The sequence below is a fragment of the Myotis daubentonii genome, chromosome 3, assembly GCF_963259705.1.
Source record: "Myotis daubentonii chromosome 3, mMyoDau2.1, whole genome shotgun sequence".
NCBI lineage: Eukaryota > Metazoa > Chordata > Mammalia > Chiroptera > Vespertilionidae > Myotis > Myotis daubentonii.
Genome location: NC_081842.1, coordinates 43,882,441 through 43,901,493, shown reverse-complemented (window position 1 = coordinate 43,901,493; position 19,053 = coordinate 43,882,441). Strand labels below are relative to the sequence as shown.

The following is a 19,053-nucleotide window of genomic DNA, read 5'->3' as shown; positions in this document are numbered from 1 at the left end:
TTTGGCGGAAATACAAACGAAAAGCAAGGCAAAGTAAATATGCCTAGACATTTACGGTCCTTTTTCTGTTTGCTTTTTTGCCTTTTCCTAGTTTTCTAAAATGAATTGATATCATTACTTTCAGAGTCAGGAACAAACCCAGTCAGTTATGTTGGCCATGCTGAGTCCTCGGGGGGTGAGTGCAGGTGGAGTGTGTGGGATGGAAAAGGAGAGCCCGCCGGTGTGGGCAGCATCTCAGCCACCGTGTGCCTGCTGGGCCGGAGGAAAGGCTGGCCTGGGAGTGTGTCCTGAACTGACTGGCCTCTGCTGAGGAGTGACCCCAGTCCAGACGTCCAGCCATGGCTCAAAGGCTGCCCGTGGCTTGGAGAGAGGAGAGGGTTTGTTTCTGTGTTTCTCAGACCCTAGCCCGAAGCTCTGCTGTGGATTTGGAGCTGGGAGATCTCAGAGCTGGGGCCCAGGCGGGACGGTCTAGCCCTGTGTGACACGCAGCCTGTCACCCACTGCAAAACCCCGGGTGACTGAGCCCAAGGAGGAGACCTGGAGTGTCACTGCAAGATGATGACGGAGCACAGCATCATGGTCAGCGCAGCACCACACGTCTGAATGGGGACTTGCCAAGCTTTGCCCAAACTTGTCTGCCATACTCAGTGACACTGGAGACAGAGTGGATAATTTTGTGAGCTTATGGCTGAAGCAACCAAGAGCTAATTCAGCTGTAAAGACAGGTAGGTCAGTCATACATGGCAGGTAAGTAGCAGAGCCGCAAACTGCTACTGATTCCAAACCCAGTTACTCCCTCAACTCGAGCCTGTGCAGTAAACCCTGTCCTGTCCGCTCAGGCCTCTCCCTTCACCCATCTCTCTCCCCTCCCCACACCCCTCGCACACCTAGATCCACCTTAGAGGGAGACCAGCCCCCGCAAAGCTGTTTTTGCTGGTAGAAGTCAGGATGGTGTTTAACTTGGTGGGGGATGGGGCATGATGAACAGAGAATTTATGGGGACCATTCGGGTGCTGGTCATTTCTGTTTGTTTGATCTGGGTGCTGGTTATATAGGTGAGTTCACTTCATGAATTGATCCAGCTGTATACATATGGTTTGTGAACATTTCTGTTCATCAAGTTTACTTTAAAAAGATAAAGATTTTAAAGAAAATGTGGTGATACCTATTCTGTTTTAAGCACTGTGCTTTGGAGGACATGGAGTGGACAGAACATAATCCTGACCTCAGGAGTGTAGGAGACAGACAGGAAGACACCCACCTATGGGAATAAGGTGAGTCAGACTGTCCGTCGGTAGCTGGGGAAGGCTTCACAGCATTGGGGTGTGGAGGAGGCTGGTGGAGAAAGACGGCCAGGACGCCCCAGGGGGGAGGGGTGCCCTCTGGGAGCTCAGCGGGGCTCAGACTCCCTGGGGTCCTGAAGGTGGCCCGGGCTGACCGAGGACACCACCCCAGGAGCCTTCCTGCCTCCCTGGACACATCACAGGCATCTGCTCTGGAGAGGCCCCACTGGAAAACACTTCCACAGGGCAGAGCCGAGGAGGAGCATATGGCTCCTGAGAGCATCCCCAACCTCTGAATTATTCACTAAGCATTCATCATGGATGGGGCCCCTGTCGGCTTTCCTCTTCCACAGACACCTCCCTCCTCTTCCCTGGAGGCTCTGGATGTTGTTCGTTACTTTGTAAAGCGTCTTCTCACATGTCACTTGGACTTTACTTAGACCAGCGGTTCTCAACCTGTGGGTCGCGACCCCTTTGGGGGTCGAACGACCCTTTCACAGGGGTCACCTAAGACCATCGAAAAACACATTTATAATTACATATTGTTTTTGTGATTAATCACTATGCTTTAATTATGTTCAATTTGTAACAATGAAAATACATCCTGCATATCAGATATTTACATCACGATTCATAACAGTAGCAAAATTACAGTTTTGAAGTAGCAACGAAAATAACTATATGGTTGGGGGCCACCACAACATGAGGAACTGTATTAAAGGGTCGCGGCATTAGGAAGGTTGAGAACCACTGACTTAGAGCAGATCGCTTTTACTATCCTTATTTTTCAGAAGAGCAAACAGCCCTTCTCAGCTCGCACGTGGCCAGCGGTGGGGCTGTTCCTGGAACCCGGGCTCCTTCCCCAGCCCATTCTGCCTCTGGTGCAGAACTGGGTGCCCCTCTGCTCCCGGTGGCCAGAGGGAGGGCAAGTGCTGAGTGTGTGTGTAGGGGGGGGGGGGCACGGGCGGGGGCATTTGGCTGGAGCTGAGAGTAGCCATGTTCTCAGGTTGTCTATTCAGGTACTAACTTTACCAGGTGACAAAGCTATGATGACACTGCTGTTTGGCCACCAGCATCCACTCTTCTCTCCTGTCAGGGCCCGGATTTCCTTTCAGAGAATCCTCCCCACCCCTCCCTCCTCCAGCATGAGGGACATTCAGACCAGGTACCTGTCCTTTTAAAATGGTAGCTGAAGGCCTCTGGAACCTCCCTCCGCCAGATCCTTCCTTTTACCACGCGCCACAGCCAAGGGGCCGGCTGGGGCCGGCACGAGGCCTGGAGAAGCAGCTGGAGCTCAGCAGTGGGGCTGGCACAGGCCCAGGGCGCCTGCTCCCTCACTAAGCTCCACGCGCTGTCAGCAGAACCGCTGCTGTTGCTGAGTCTAGAAATATTTCCAGATCAGTCTTTGCCCCTAAGGAACTGTTTGGAAGCGGGACCCGACGCCACTGACTGCGGACTAGAATGCGTGCTTAGTGCGCGAGGGGTCGGCAGTGACAGGGCTGCCGATGGCAGGGATTGGGGCTCAGCTCAGGCCTGCGCGTCGCCAGGGCCCAGCACTTAGCGTCGGTTTCTCACCTGCCCTTGGGTGAGACAGGAAAACTCCACAAATCAGCCGAGTGTCTTCCTGGGCATGACCTGACCTGCCTGCAGAGCTGCTGTAATGTGTTCCGTGGTGCTGTGACTGACTGGCGAGCTAAAGAACTCTTGGGACCTGGTGAAGGAGACGGGCTGGAGGAGTAATTGGCTGATGTTGACTGGCCCTGATTTGAGCAGAGGCTCTGATACTCTGCTAGTAAACTGCTTTGGCTCTTTAGACTATAGAATAAAGAAAAAAACATCAAGTTTGCTTTGAGAATATCAAACTCCTTTGGCCTTAACTTTAAGCTCATCAAGAAACCTTCTGTCTGTAATCTAGGGAGTAACATCTTGGCTCTGGAACCAGTTTTGAGTTCAGACCCCTGCTCTGCCGTTTCTTGAGTGTGTCACCTTGGTTAACTTACTGATCATGTCTGAGCCTCAGCTTTCTCATCTGTAAAATGGGGTTGAGACTATCTGGTGCAGCTGCAGCCAGCGTCTAGTTGGTGGTCACTTAATGCTCAGCCCCTTCCTCCAGGGTGGCCTCGCACACCGCCATCTGGAGGCGGCGGCAGCAGGCGCAGCCAGGTTTTGGGAGGAGGGACACCTTGGAGGGACCGCGGGCTTGGTTCCAGAGCACTGGCAGAGTATTACAGCTGAGCAGGTCGTAATCTCTTGGGAGGGTTTTGCCTTTAATTTGTAAAAAATACAAAACCTGTGAAGTGCAATGCAGGGAAGTGCAGTAAAATGAGGTATGCCTGTATAATCAAAGCCAAGCTGGTATTTCAGGGGCACCTCCCTGAGCCGACTGCCGAAGAGGGAGCACCTGAGCTGTGTGACCTCCTGCCATTGTTGGTTCAGTGGCTGCGAAGTCCCAGGGCCAAGAAGGGTACAAATGCTGCTCTGGCAGCCAGCCCCGGCCCCGGCCCCGAGCACTTGGCTGCTCTGAATGAGTCCTGAGGCAGCCGCTTATTTGAATAAAGGTGGTGTGTCACAATCAAGGTCCTTGACTTTAATACACGAATTGTGGTACTAAATGTCCTTTATGGCTTGACAGGCTGAGAGCTAGAGAGCTAGACAGCCAGCCAGCAGGCCTGCAGAGCTTAAACACAGAGCATTTATTGTTAGAAAGGGAAAATCTTACACTCAAATGGGTTTTAACGTAAACACATCAAAAGGGAGATGCCGGGCCGCAGGTCCTTGGCTCCCTCCAGTGCAGGTCTCAGCTAGCTGCAGCCTGGCCCACACTGTCCCCTCCTCCCAGCAGCAGCAGGAGCCGAAGTCCCTCCAGGTTCCCCGCTGGCTGGAGGAGACGAGGACCACAGACTCCCGAGTGCCTTCTGCGTGAGCTACACCTATTCTCCAGGCTTCTCGGGAGACAGGAAAATGTCCCAACAGGTCAAGCACATTTTCTCAAAAAGCTGGATGGAGGTATGTGACAGTCCAGGCAAAACACAATCAACCAGTCTGATGCTGCAGCAACATCATGGAAGAGACGGGAGGGAGTCTCCCTGGCCTGGTGGGCATGAGAAAGCCTCCACCTCGGACCCACTGCTTAGGAGTGTGGGTGGCAGCGGGGGTCAAGCCAGTCAAGGGGGTCCCCCAGTTGCCTCGGGGTCAACTCTGGTCTTCAGAGCCGGGCCCCAGAGAGGCGTCAGTCCTCAGTCACAGGCGGGGGAATGAGCTGCAGCTGGAAGTTCTCGTTCTGGAAGATGCTGTGGGAAGCAGGGCCACTCTGGGAACCACTGAATGGCCTGTAGCTCTCGCTGCCGCGGCTCTGGGAGAGTTCTGTAAGGAGCGCCAGCTGCAAAGGAGCGGACACACATCAACCAAGGCGATGGGGGCGGAGAATGTGTGGGGCGGTTGGATGTGGGTGGGGGGTCCTGAGTACGTGAGGGGCGGGGCTGCACTGCGGGAAGAATATGCTGGTTTGGATCCCTGTTCTGCGTCTACAAACAAGTAATGTGACTGCACTAGTTCACGTGATCTTTAGGACCTAAATTCCCTCCTTTACTGAGTGGACTGGGTCCATCCCGTAGACACATCAGACTGTGCTGCTCTCTGATAATGGAAAGCTGATGCATTCTAACCATCAGCGCCGAGTCCTCCTCCTCCAGTTGGTCCTGACCCTGAGGTTCTCCTCTCTGCTCATCTCCCTGCGCTCCGTCCTGGTCAGTTCTCGGGGGATGGCCCTGCACGAAGATCACTGGCTCTGACTGCTCTCTTCTGTAACCTGCCCGGCTGCTACGTCCCACTCCCCTGTGAGAAGTCTCCAGGGCAGACTCAGAGACTCCCGGCTCCTCTAAGAGCCCTGCCTGCTCCCAGCTTCCCTGTGTCCAGTGACACCAGTGCAAAGCAGTTAGCGGCTCAGTTCTGGAAGACCTGCCAAGGACAGAGAGTGGCAGGAGGAAAGGTTAATGCCAGCCCATTGGGAAACCTGGCCCTGCCACTCAGCGGGGTCATCCCTTTTGCCTCAAAGAGGCCTCTGCAAGAGTAAGGAGCCTCATGGCCTGGCCGTCGAGATGCCCTGGCTGGTCAGAGGACAGATGAATTCCACTCCCAAGGTCCTGCCCCTGGAGAGGGCAGCTGTGAGGAGTGAGCCACCACAGGGTGACCCAAGCCGAAGTCTGTAGGGCAGCGGTTCTCAACCTTCTGGCCCTTTAAATACAGTTCCTCATGTTGTGACCCAACCATAAAATTATGTTCGTTGCTACTTCATAACTGTAATGTTGCTACTGTTATGAATTGTAATGTAAATATCTGATATGCAGGATGGTCTTAGGCGACCCCTGTGAAAGGGTCGTTTGACCGCCAAAGGGGTAGCGACCCACAGGTTGAGAACCGCTGCTGTAGGGACTTCTGACAGCCCCAGGTAACGTGAGTGCCCTCTAGGTGCCAGGCACTAGGCGAGGTCCTTGATATGTGCATTATTTCTAAAAAACTTTTTAAATTTAAGTACAGTTGGTATACAATATTAATTATATTAGTCTCAGGTGTATAGTATAGTGATTTGACATTTTTATACCTTACAATGTGATCACTCCACTAATTATAGTGCAAACTTATTACAGTGTCATTGACTATATCCCCCTTCACCTTTATCACCCCTCCCCCACCTGCTCCCCTCTGGCAACCATCCCTTCTTTGTTTCTATGAGTCTGTTTTTTGTTTTGTTTGCTATGGGTGTTTTTTTTAGATTCCACATCTAAGTGAAATCATATGGTATTTGTCTTTCTCTGTCAAACTTATTTTACTTAGCATAATACTCTCTGGGTCCATTCATGCTGTCACAAATAGTAAGACTTCATGTTTTTATTGCGCAATATTCCATTGTGTATATTTTATTGTATATACCACTTCCTTCATTATCCGTTCACATATCGATAGACACCTAGGTTGCTTCCATATCCTGGCTATTATAAATAATGCTTTAATGAACACAAGGATACATGTATTTGTTGAACTAGTATTGTTTTCTTCAGATCAATACCCAGAAGTGGACTTGCTGGGTCCTCTGGTACTTCTATTTTGCTGTTTTCCACAGCGACTGCACCAGTTTGCAGTTCCACCAACAGTGCACAAGGGTTTCCTTTCCTCCACATCCTTACAACACAACAGTTGACTTTCTGATGAAAGCCATTCTGATAGGCAGGAGGTAGTACCTCATTGTTTTGTTTTGCATTTCTCTGATGATTCGTGATGTTGAGCATCTTTTCATAAGTCTGTTGGCCATCTGTATGTTTTCTTTGGAGAAATGTCTTTTCATGTCCTGTTTATTTGAGGAGGACAGTTCGAAGACTTCTTTAAATGTCTGTGGAGCCATCTGGTCCTGTGCTTTTGTTTGTTGGGAGTTTTTATTACTACTTCAAATTCATTGCTAGCACCGGTCTGTTCAGATTCTGTGTCTTCTTGGTTTACTCTGGAAGGTTGTATGTTTCTAGAAATTTATTCATTTCTTCTAGATTGTCCGGTTTGTTGACATATAATTGTTCATAGTATTCTTTAGTGGCTTTGTATTTCATGGTGTCAGTTCTAACTTCTCTTTCATTTCTGATATGCTGTATTCATTTTTTAGCTTGATGAGTTTTGTTAGAGGCTTGCCAATTTTATTCTTTCAAAGAACCAGCTCTTAATTTCATTAATCTTTTCTATTGTTCTTCTATTTTCTATTTCATTTATTTCCACTCTGATCTTTATTATTGCCTTCCTTCTACTTACTTTGGTTGTGTGTGTTTTTTTTAATATATTTTTTTGATTTTTTACAGAGAGGAAGGGAGAGGGATACAGAGTTAGAAACATCGATGAGAGAAAAACATCGATCAGCTGCCTCTTGCACATTCCCTACTGGGTATGTGCCCGCAACCAAGGTAAATGGCCTTGACCGGAATCAAACCTGGGACCCTTGAGTCCGCAGGCTGACGCTCTATCCACTGAGCCAAACCGGTTAGGGCCTTACTTTGGGTTTTGTTTGTTCCCCTTTTTTCTAGTTTCCTTAGGTATAGATTTAGATTGTTTATTTGGGATTTTTTTCTTCATGTTGAGATAGGTCTGCATGGCTATAAACTTTCCTCTTATAACTGCTTTTGCTATAAGGTTACGTTTTCATTTGTCTTAAGGTAGTTTTTGATTTCCTCTTCGATCCATTGGTTGTTTAGAAGCATGTTGTTTAATCTCCATGTATTTGTGTGTGTGTGTGTGTGTTTTCCCTGAAGTTGATTTCTAATTTCATGCCATCGTGGCCAGAAAATATGCTTGATATAATTTCAATCTTCTTGAATTTATTGAGGCTTGTTTTGTGGCCTAGTATGCAATCTATCCTGGAAAATGTTCCATGTGCACTTGCAAAAATAGTGTAACCTATTGTATTTGGATAAAGTGCTCTATAAATGTCTGTCAGGTCGAACTGGTCCAATGTGGCATTAAGGCCATTATTTCCTTTTAATTTTGTCTGGGGAGTAGTTAACTTCTGCCTTTATGTCTACTAAGAATTGCTTTATACATGTGGGTATCCTAAGTTGGCTACATAGATATTTACAATTGTTATATCTCCATCTTATATTGAACCCCTTTAAAATTATGTAATGTCCTCCTTTGTCTCAAAGTGTATTTGGTCTGATGCCAGTATTGCTGCCCAGCTTCCGTTTGTTTCTATTCACATGGAATATCTTTTTTCATCCCTTCACTCTCTTTCCATCTAAAGTGAGTCTTTTGTTTGCAGCAGATACTAGTACACAGATCATTTCCTCCCCCTTAAGTCCATTCGGCTACTTCTGTCTTTTGTTTGGAGCATTTACTCCATTTACATGTACAGTAATTATTGATAGGTGTGTGCTCACTGCCAATTTGTTAATTTATTTTTAGTGGTTTTTGTTGTTCTTCACTGTTTTTTTCTCTTCATTTTTGGTTTATGGTTACCATGAGGTACATATGTATCTATATCTTTAGCAGTCTCTATTTCAAGCTGACAGGCATTTGAGTTCAAATGCATTCTAAAAGCAGTACATTATTTCTCCTCCCTCCACCTTTGTTTTTGACATCATGTCTTATATCTTGTTTTGTGTATCCCGATTCTTTATTGTAGTTACTAATTTTTCTACTATTGTCTTTTAACCTTCATATTAGCTTTTTAAAGTGGTTGATTCACTGTGATTATTGTATTTTTGCCTTTCTGATATTTTCCCCCTGTATTTTCTTATTTTTGGTTACAACCTTTTCTGCATAAAGACCCTTTAACATTTCTTGTAAGGCTAGTTTAGTGGTGGTGAACTCCTTTAGTTTTTGCATGTCTGGAAAACTCACTCCAATTCTAAACGCTAACCCTGCTGGATGTAGTATTCTAGGTTGTAGATTCCTTCCTTTGAGCACTTTAAATATGTCCTACCACTCCTGTCTGGCCTCTAAAGTTGCTTCTGAGAAATTAGCTGATCGCCTTATGGGGTTTCACTTACTTGATGTTTCATTCTTGCTGCCTTTAAGATTGTCTTTATCCTTAACTTTTGCCATTTTAATCCAGTATGCCTGGGTGTGGGTCTCTTTGGTTCATCTTGTTTGGAACTCTATGTTTGGATGCCTGTTTCCTTCCCCAGATTAGGAGAGCTTTCAGACATTATTCAAATATTCTTTCTACCCTTTTCTCTTTCTTCTCCTTCCGGAATCTCTATAATGCAAATGTTAGGTTGCTTGATGTTATCTCAGAGATCTCAAATACTATCCTCATTTGAAAATTTTTTTTTCACTTTGCTGTTCTGATTGGGTGATTTCTATTATTCTGTCTTCCAGGTCACTAAACTCTTCTGCATTAACTAATTTGCTGTTGATTCCTTCTGATGTAGTCTTCATTTCAGTTATTTTACACTTCATTTCTGATTTTTTTAAATTACATTTTCTATCTTTTGTTGAAGTACTCTTTGAATTCCTCTATTGTACTCTCAAGGTTGTTGAGCATCCTATGACAGATTCTTTAAATTCTTTATCAGGCAAATTACTTATTTCCATTGTTTTAGGGTTTTTCTCTGGCGTTTCTTCTTGTTCCTTCATTTGGACATATTCTTCTTTGACTTTTGTGTTTGTTCCTATGAGTTGCAATGAGTAACTGTCCCTCCCAGTCTTGAAAGAGTGATCTGGTGACTGTGTTGAACGGTTTTGGCAGCTGGTTGTAATCAGGGCGGGCATGTGCCAGACCCTATGTGTCACCTGGCCTGAAGGAATGGGTTTGAGGTGGGGCAACTGGTGTGTGCATACTTCCTTGCCCTTCTAATCTGGGTGTGGCTGCCTGATTTAGACAGGGCTGTGAGATGTGCTTACCATGCCCTATTGCTTTTACGTCTATGTTCACAGCAGGGCTGTGCATGCACACCCAACTCACTCCATATGCGGCAGCCTTGTGTGTGGTACCACAAAGTTTTGCTGGTTCCACATTTTCTTTGATGGGGTGGCCCCACGTGTGCATGCAGCAGTGACCCATTATCTGCACTTTCTCTAAACACGGGGGCCCTAGAGGCAGGTACCACAATGTTTTGTTAGCTCTGCATTCTCTTCATGTGAGGAGCCCCTTGTATGCACAGCCAAGTGGGTGCATGAAGCAGCACACTGCTGTACCTGCTTGATCAACCTCCAGGTGGAAGGACCCCTTGTGTGTATGGTTCCTGCTGGATCCAGCTCCAGGAGGGGTGGCTGGGAACTCGTCAGAGTGCCCTGCAGGTCGGCCACAGAACCTGGATGAGCTCCTGCCCGCTATCCAGGTTCACGGGAACCAAACATTGGCCTCACTGGTTCCTCTGGTCCTGGGTTGTTCCTCAGCTCCTGGAGAGCTTCCCGACCTTTTCTATGAGGTTCCCCTCCCCGCCTCTTTTTTTTGCTTATTGCACAGAAGCTATTCAGTTGGTTCCCAGTGTTCTCCCAGGAGGAACTGCTCTAAATATAGGTGTACATTCAATGTTCTTGGGAGGGGGTGAGCTCAGCATCCACTATGCTGCTATCTTGGACCTGCCTCACGTGCCTTTTATTTCTTATCCTCTACAACCCTCTGGATGTAAAAAACCCAGGGCCCTGAGAAGTTAAGTAACTTGCCATGAGTTACCCAGCAGTGAGTGGTGGTGTGGGATTCAAACTCAGGTCCATGCAGCAGCTGAGCTGCCCATGGTCTGCCTCCCCTGGAGATAATGTCTGTCAGCTGTTTCCTATTCACATAACCTGCCAGAAACTCTGTTCTAGCTGTTTCCGTACCTCTGGTAAGGGGTTCTCTCCACTCAGGCAGTCCCTTTTATTAATAACTCACTACCAGTGGTTGTGGTAATTGGGGAGACATCTGAAGGCTCCTAAGTTTAAAGCGCCAATTTATCTAAAATAATCCAGCTTCTGGCTCAGGACATGCATATGATCCAATTCACAATTCATAACACTGGCTCTGACTGCAAGTTACTTAGATGGCCATGAAAGCAGGGGGTACGCTTGCTTAAGCAGTCCTGCCAGGAACTTCACTGCCACCACAAAGGTTACAGAGAGACGTCCCTTGTTCTGCTCGAGCTCCACTTTGTGACTTCCTGTCTTCTGTAAGCCTCGCAGCTGCCCATCAGTCTGTGAAGTTCTTCACAAGAACTCTCTACAGTGCTGAGAACAGAGCAGGCAACAGATGCTACATAAACTCCAAGTTCTTTCACAGTCAGACACTGTGGGGTAGAAAGTTAACTACTTCTGTTTCCCAGGAAAGAGATATTTTGTGTTCTACTGTTGTAATTTAGTGATCTGGAAATCGATGTGTCCAGTCTGAAGCAGCAGAACTTCCTTAGAAGGCCAGAAACCCAACTCCTGGGCAGAGCTTGGATGAGGCTGGGAAGGGACAGAGGTAATGCCAGTTAAATAACCCCTGAAGTCTCCTGGAACAAAAACCTCTGCCCACACCACCTCTCAAAAATGGAACATCAGTTTTCCTCTGGGCTTCCATGCAACCTAGCAGGTGCTTGCCTAAGAATGGGGAGTGGGAGAAGGGAGTCCAACAGAGCACATGAGCAGTCTGTACAGCCCAGGACAAATCGGCCCAGCTGGAATCAGGTGTGACTTCGGGACTGGAGGAGGTGATAGAGTTTGGACTCCACCTTCAGGTGATGGAGATCCAGGAAAGTGCGTTAAGCAAGGGCGGTAACATGACATTTGGGTTTGGAAAGATTACCCAGGCAGCAGCATGAAGAAGGGACAGAAGGTCTGCAGTGAGTGACAGTTGGGAGGGAAAGGGGAGAAATACACAGGAGAAGTAGGGAAGACGTCTACAGGATCTCCCTAGTGAGTGGCTGGAATGGGAGAGACAAGCCAAGGGTACTGCCCTGCTCTCAGGCTGGATGAGAGAAGGCACCACCCAGAGAGGAGCACCAGGAAGAACAGGCTGGGGAGTTAATGAGTACACTTCTGAAGCGCTTCTGCAACACCCAGACGGGTGTTATAACTGCTAGCAGAACTCCAAATCTGTATCCTTCTGTGGTTATAGGATACCAGTAGTTTTAGCCCATGGCCGTTTGTAATAAAGACAGTTTCTCCACTCTGCAGTGCAGTTAGGTGTGTGATCATGTGTCTAAGTTCTGACAATGGGGGGTAAGTGGTTTATACAACTTATAGGAACTGTGGTTAAACAAAGGGCTTTTGTTCTTCCTCCATCTTGCTGGCCAGGATGCAGATGTAATTGGTGGAGCTGGAACAACCATCATAAGCCAGATGTTAAGGATGGTGGAGCCACAAGATAGAAGAAATCCAGAGAGAGGTTTATGGAAGGTGCTCAGGCTGCCTGCACTTACACTTCTATCTTGGTTAAGTCACTATAACATAGCAAATGCAACTAATGCTGATGTCCGCCAGGGCTTGAGGCTTTGGGCAGATTTGACAGTCATTAACATAAAGAAAGGCCTCCCGGATGAAGGATTAGGAAACACAGATGCCCTTCCATGTCCTCACAGCCCATGGTAGGTAAGGTACAGATACCTTTCCACTTCCTTTGCATCCCTTGCCAAATTCTCATGGCTCCATGTGGCCATAATAGGGCATTTTTCAGACTAAGGAGGAGGCTGGAGAGAGGACCTGAGGACTCAGCATTTCCAAAATAGTAATTATAAATAAGGAAATAGAAATTTGAACAACCACACAAACATTACCCTGGAGCTTCCTCGGTAGAGACGACAAAGCCGATCAAATGCTTGGATTTGCTGTGGATCCAGAACAGGTTCTGAGGTTGCCTGAGAAATAAAAGATAAGGTTGGTAACATCCATGGGCAGCCTCTGAACTTGTTCAACAGTGAAACAGGACGTGGTGCTTCCTTCATTCCTTTGAAGAAAACACATGCTATTAGTGAGAGAGAATCTAGTGAACATTAATGGGCAGGTCCTGCTAAAGTCCCCTGGTGCCAGCGCCCAGGCTGACCGCTCTATGGAACCTTTCCCCAGTGTGGTCTCTAATTTCCCGTACCAATCAGCTTCCTTTAGGGCTTCGTGATTGCTCTTTGCCTTTACTATGTAGAGAAAAGTAGCTCCATCCAACCTTGCCTTCCCATGTCCATCACTACTAGTAAGTATAGTCAGCAAAGATGGCCCTTCTTTGTGGTGGTAGTGGAGGATGCATTATACAGGAAAAATCACGTCATTTCCCTGTCTCATTATAAAGATGGTAGCCACCTATCGGGTTGCAAGGTTGGTCTACTACTTTTTGGAAGAGGTGAACTTAACATTTCTATAGCAGTATTGTGATTCTACTACTGGTGGTTCTGATCCAACTTATACCTGGAGGGAAGAAATGGGATCTTGTGGAAGGCAGCCATAAGCTTTGTTGAGTCAGAAGTAAATTGGAATACTAGTTCTGACACTAACTTACTGTATGACCTTAGGCAAGTCATTTCTATAAGCCTCAACTCGCTCACTTATAAATGAGAGAGGATAACGCTTTCTTTATGAGGTCACCGAAAAACAAATTACATGAGATTACAAATTTAAAGTGCCTTTAACTTACCTGGCACCCCACAAGGGCTCAGTATATGCTAATTTTTATTACTACATTTAGAGATACCTTTAGTTAAGTGTTGATTTCAGAAGTGTTTTTATGTTTATGTATAAGTCTAGTAAAAAGATGTTTTTCTTTACTGTGAACGTTTTTGGCATGAGTAAAAAGTATCTATATATATAAAAGCCCAGCGACCAGAACAGTGGAACGATCACAACAACCAGATGACTGATGAGTATGAAATGCACTGTGGCAGCCAACTAGCCTGATCCAGGCCCAATTGGCCCCCAAAACACTGATTGGGGGCAGGGCCGGCTGGCCAACCACCCGCTGCCCCTCTGCCCCCACTGGCCCGGCCCAATGGGCCTCCGTGGGGGCAGGCTGGCCGGATCGCAACTGTGCACGAATTTGTGCACTGGGCCTCTAGTTACTAAATAAAGACCTATGTATCTGAGGGGAAGGGTTTCAATGAGAAAGGGTCTTGGTGTTGACATGAACAATACTCTATAAGAAAGTACTATTATGTCCATATTATTCCCCCAAGAAGGACTGACCTTCAAAAAAAGATGTACATATAAGAAGTTATGAACCAGCTAAGAAAAAGCTAAAGGAGTTCACCATTAAACTAATATTACAAGAAATGTTAAAGGGATTTCTTTAAGAAGAAAAGATAAAAAGTATGAGGAAATGTAAGAACAAAAAAAATTCTCACTGACAAAGGCAAACAGTAAAAGCAGTGAATCAACCAACTATAAAGCTACTACGAAGGTTAAAGAGCAAAAGTAAGAACATAATGTGTAATTACAACAATAAATTAAGTAACACACAAAATAAGTATAAGAGAATGACAAAAACATAAATGTGGAGTAAAAATTGTAGTGATTTTAAAATGTGTTCAAACTTAAGTGACCATTAACTTAAAACATACTGTATAAACATAATGTGGTACATATGAAGCACATGGTAATCACAAACCAAAAATCACTAAGAGGTAAACAAGAAATAAAGAGAAAAGAATCCAACATAACCATATAAAGAGTCAACATACAAGAGAAGAGAGCAGAGAATAAGGAACAGAAAAGAACTATAAAAACAATCAGAAAACACTTAATTGGCAATAACTATCAATTATTTTAAATGTAAGTGAATTAAATGCTTATATCAAAAGACATAGGGTGGCTGAATGGATAAAAAAAAAAGACCCTTGCCCTAGGCAGTTTGGCTCAGTGGACAGAGCATTGGCCAGTGGACTGAAGGGTCCTGGGTTCGATTCTGCTCAAGGGCACATGCCCAGGTTGTGGGCTTGATCCCCAAGATGGGGTGTGCAGAAGGCAACCTATCAATGATTCTCTCTCATTACTGATGTTTCTCTCTCTCTCTCCCTCACCTTCCCTCTCTGAAATGTGTATGTATGTGTGTGTGTGTGTGTGTGTGTGTGTGTGTGTGTGTATATATATATCCCATACATATGCTGCCTATAAGAGACCCCCTTCAGACTGAAAGACATGCAGACTGAAAGTAAAGGGACAAAAAACGTATTTCATGCAAATGGAAATTTTTAAAAAGCTGGGCAGCTATACTTATATAATACAATGTAGACTCTAAAACAAAAGTTGTCACAAAGAAGGGCATTTCATAATGATAAAGGGATCAATCTAACAGGATATAACTCTCGTAAACATCTATGTACACAATGTAGGAGCACTTAGATATATATCAATGGACATAGAGAGATCAACAATAATATAATAATAGTAGGGTACTTTAACACTCTGTGAAGATCAATGAGTAGATCATTCAGACAGAAAATCAAAAAGGAAACAGTGTATGCCCAGCCAGTGTGACTCAATGGTTGAGCATTGACCCATGCACCAGGAGGTCACTGGTTCGATTCCTGCTCAGAGCACATGCCTGGGTTGTGGGCTTGGTCCCCAGTAGGGGCTTACAGGAGGCAGCTCATCAGTGTTTCTATCTCTCTCTCTAAAATCAATAATAAAAGCATTTAAAAAAAGGAAACAGTGGCCTTATATGATGCATTAGACCAGATAGACTTAATTGATAATTTTAGAACATTTCACCCCAAAGCAGCAGAAAATAAATTCTTTTCAAGTGCACATGGAATATTTTCCAGGATATCAAATATTAGACCACAAAATAAGTATCAGTAAGTTTTAGAAGCAACTTTTCTGAACACAATGGTATGAACTAGAAACCAATTACAAGAAGAGAACTGAAAAACACACAAACATGTGGAGGTTAAATAACATGCTACTAAACAATGAATGGATTATCAATGAGATCAAGGAAGAAATCAAAAGGTACATTAAGACAAAAGAAAATGAAAACACAATTACCCCAAATTTATGAGACATGGCCAAAGCAGTTCTAAGAGGGAAAGTCAGAGCAATACAGGCCTACCTTGAAGAACAAGAAAAATTTCAAATAAAGTATCTAATCTTACACCTAAAGGAACTAGAAAAAGAACAAACCCCCAAGTGAATAAAAGAAAGGAAATAATAAAAATCAGAGTGGAAATAAACAAACAGAATCTAAAAAAAATAATAGAAAAGATCAATGAAACCAAGAGTTGGTTCACTGAATGGACAAACAAAATAGATAAACCTTTAGCTAGAATCATCAGAAAGAAAAGAGGACCCAAATAAAATAAAGAGGAGAAATGACAACCAATATCACAGAAATACAAAGGATTATAAGAAAATACTATGAACAATTATATGCCAACAAATTGGACAACTGGAGGAAATGGATAAATTCCTAGAAACATACAACCTTCCAAGACTAAACCAGGAAGAAACAGACAATTGCTAACAAAATCGTATTGGTTATCAAAAAACTCCCAACCAACCAGAGTCCTGGACCAGATGGCTTCACAAGCAAAACTTACCAAACTTTCAAGAATTAACACCTATCTATATCAAACTATTAAAAAATACTGAAGAGGAGGGAAGGCTTTCAAACTCTTTTTATGAGGCCAGCATTACTCTATTACCAGAACCAGATAAAGATATTACAAAGAAAGAAAATTATAGGCCAATATCCCTGATGAACATGGATGCAAAAATCCTCAACATAATATTAGCAAACTGAATTCAGCAATATATTAAAAAGATTATTCAACCTGATTAAGTGGGATTTATTCCTGGGACACAGGCCCATTCAGTATCTGCAAAACAATGTGATACACCACATAAACAAAATGAAGGATAAAAATCATATCATCATATCAATAGATGCACCAAAAAAAGCATTTGATAAAATTCAACATTCTTTTAAAATAAAAACTCAGGCTCTAACTGGTTTGGCTCAGTGGATGGAGCGTTGGCCTGCGGACTGAAGGGTCCCAGGTTTGATTCCGGTCAAGGGCATGTATCTTGGTTGCAGGCACATCCCCAGTGGGGGGTGTGCAGGAGGCAGCTGATGGATGCTTCTCTCTCATTGATATTTCTAACTCTCTATCCCTCTCCTTTCCTCTCTGTAAAAAAATCAATACAAATATATTTAAACAAAACAAAACAAACAAAACTCAACATTGGTGCCCAGCCAGTATGGCTCAGTGGTTGAGCATCGACCTATGAACCAGGAGATCATGTTTGATTCCCAGTTAGGGCACATGCTGGAAGTTGTGGGCTCAATCCCCAGTGGGGAGTGCGCAGGAGGCAGCCAATCAAAGATTTTCTCTCATTGATGTTTCTGTCTCTCCCTTCCTCTTTGAAATCAATAAAAATATATATTAAACAGGAGAAAACAAAACTCAGCAGTGGGGATAAAAGGAACATATCTCAATATAATAAAGGCCATATGTGACAAATCTACTACTAACATTATACTTAATGGTGAAAAATGAAAGTCAATTCTTTAAGATCAGGAGCAAGATAAAGATGTCCACTTTCACCACTTTTATTCAATGTAGTGTTGGAAGTCCTAGTTACAACAATCAGACAAGAAAAATAAATAAAACGCATCCAAGTTGGAAAGGCAGAAGTAAAATTGTCATTATTTGCAGATGACATGAGAGTATGTATAGAGAACCCTAAGAATTCCACCAAAAAACTATTAGACTAATAAATGAATTCAATAAAGTAGCAAGATTCAAAATTAATGTTTAGAAAACAGTCACATTTTATACACCAATAACAAATATCAGAAAGAGAAATTAAGAAAACAATTCCATTTATAATTGCATCAAAAATTAAAATACCTAGAAATAAATTTAACCAAGGAGGTAAAAGACCTGTAAGACACTGAAGAAAGAATGTGAAGAAGATATAAATAAATGGAAAGATAATACTTTGCCCAAGGATTGGAAGGATTAATATTTTTTAAATGACCATACTCCCCAAAGCAACCTACAGATTGAATGAAATTCCCATCAAAATACCAATGACAGTTTTCTCAGAACTAGAACAAATAATCCTAAAATGTACACGAAACCAGAAAAGACCCCGGATATTCAAAGCAATCTTCAGAAAGAAGAACAAAGGTGGAGATACCATGCTATCTGATCTCAAACTATAATACAAGGCTATAATAATTAAAATGGTGGCGCTGGCATGAGAATACACATACATCAATGGGCTAATATTGAGAGCCCCACTAATCTATGATAAAGGCGGCAAGAATATACAATGGGCTAAAGACAGTCTCTCCAATAAATGTTGGGAAAACTGCACAGATATATGCAAAAATATGAAACTAGGCCACTTTCTTACACCATATACAAAAATAAACCCAAAATGAATTGAAGATCTAAACTCCTAGGAGAGGACATAGGCAATCAACTCTTTTACTTTGCTCTTAGCAATATATATATATTTTTATGTCTTCCCAGACAAGGGGAACAACAACCAAAAATAAACAAATGGGACCACATCAAACTAAAAAAGTTTTTCCACAGTCAAGGAAACCATCAACAAAACAAAAAGACAACCTACTGAATGGGAGAAGATGCTCGCCAATGATACGTCTGATAAGTGGTTAATATTCAAAGATCTATAAGGAACTCATACAACTTAACACCTAAAAAACAAATAGTACAATTGAAAAATGGGCAAGAGACGTGAATAGATGGTTCTTCAAAGAGGACATACAGATGGCTAAAAAACATATGAAAATGTACTCCACATCACTAATCATCAGAGAAATGCAAAATAAAAACCACAATGAGATATCACCTCACACCTGCCAGAATGACTCATCAATAAATCAACACACAAGTGTTGGTGAGGATGTAGAGAAAAGGAAACCCTCATACACTGCTGGTGGAAATGTACTAGTAGACTGGTGCAACCACTGTAGAAAACAGTATGGAATTTCCTCAAAAAATTAAAAATGGAATTGCATTATGACCCAGCAAGTCCACTTCTGGGAATTTATCCGAAGAAACCCGAAACACTAATTTGAAAAATATATGCATCCCTATGTACATTGCAGTGTTATTTAAAATGCCAAGATTTGAAAGTAGCTCAAGTGTCTATCAGTGGGTGAGTAGATAAAAACGCCGTGGTACATTTACACAATGGAACACTACTTGGTTGTAAAAAAAAAAGAGGTAATCCTACCTTTTGTGACATCATGGATGGACCTGGAGAACATAATGCTAAGTGAAATAAACCAGTCAGAGAAAGACAAGTACTGGGTACCATATGATTTCACTCATATGTGGAATTTAATGAACAAACTGAACAAGCAAAATAGAAA

The 19,053-nt window shown here is 43.8% G+C and overlaps 1 protein-coding gene across 5 annotated transcripts in view; it reads right to left on the bottom strand.

The window, feature by feature from the left end:
- Positions 1 to 3,535: 3,535 nt before the first annotated feature.
- The window catches only part of VPS8 (VPS8 subunit of CORVET complex), a 268,045-nt gene continuing 252,527 nt past the window's right edge, over positions 3,536 to 19,053 (bottom strand). For 4 of the 5 annotated variants that reach the window (XM_059687232.1, XM_059687234.1, XM_059687231.1 and 1 more), the window contains 2 exons: positions 12,497 to 12,577; positions 3,536 to 4,662 (listed from right to left, as the gene is read on the bottom strand). In XM_059687232.1, the coding sequence (XP_059543215.1) occupies positions 4,513 to 4,662; positions 12,497 to 12,577 (231 nt within the window). In that variant the 3' untranslated portion in view covers positions 3,536 to 4,512. The other variant, XM_059687235.1, reaches the window with a different exon arrangement.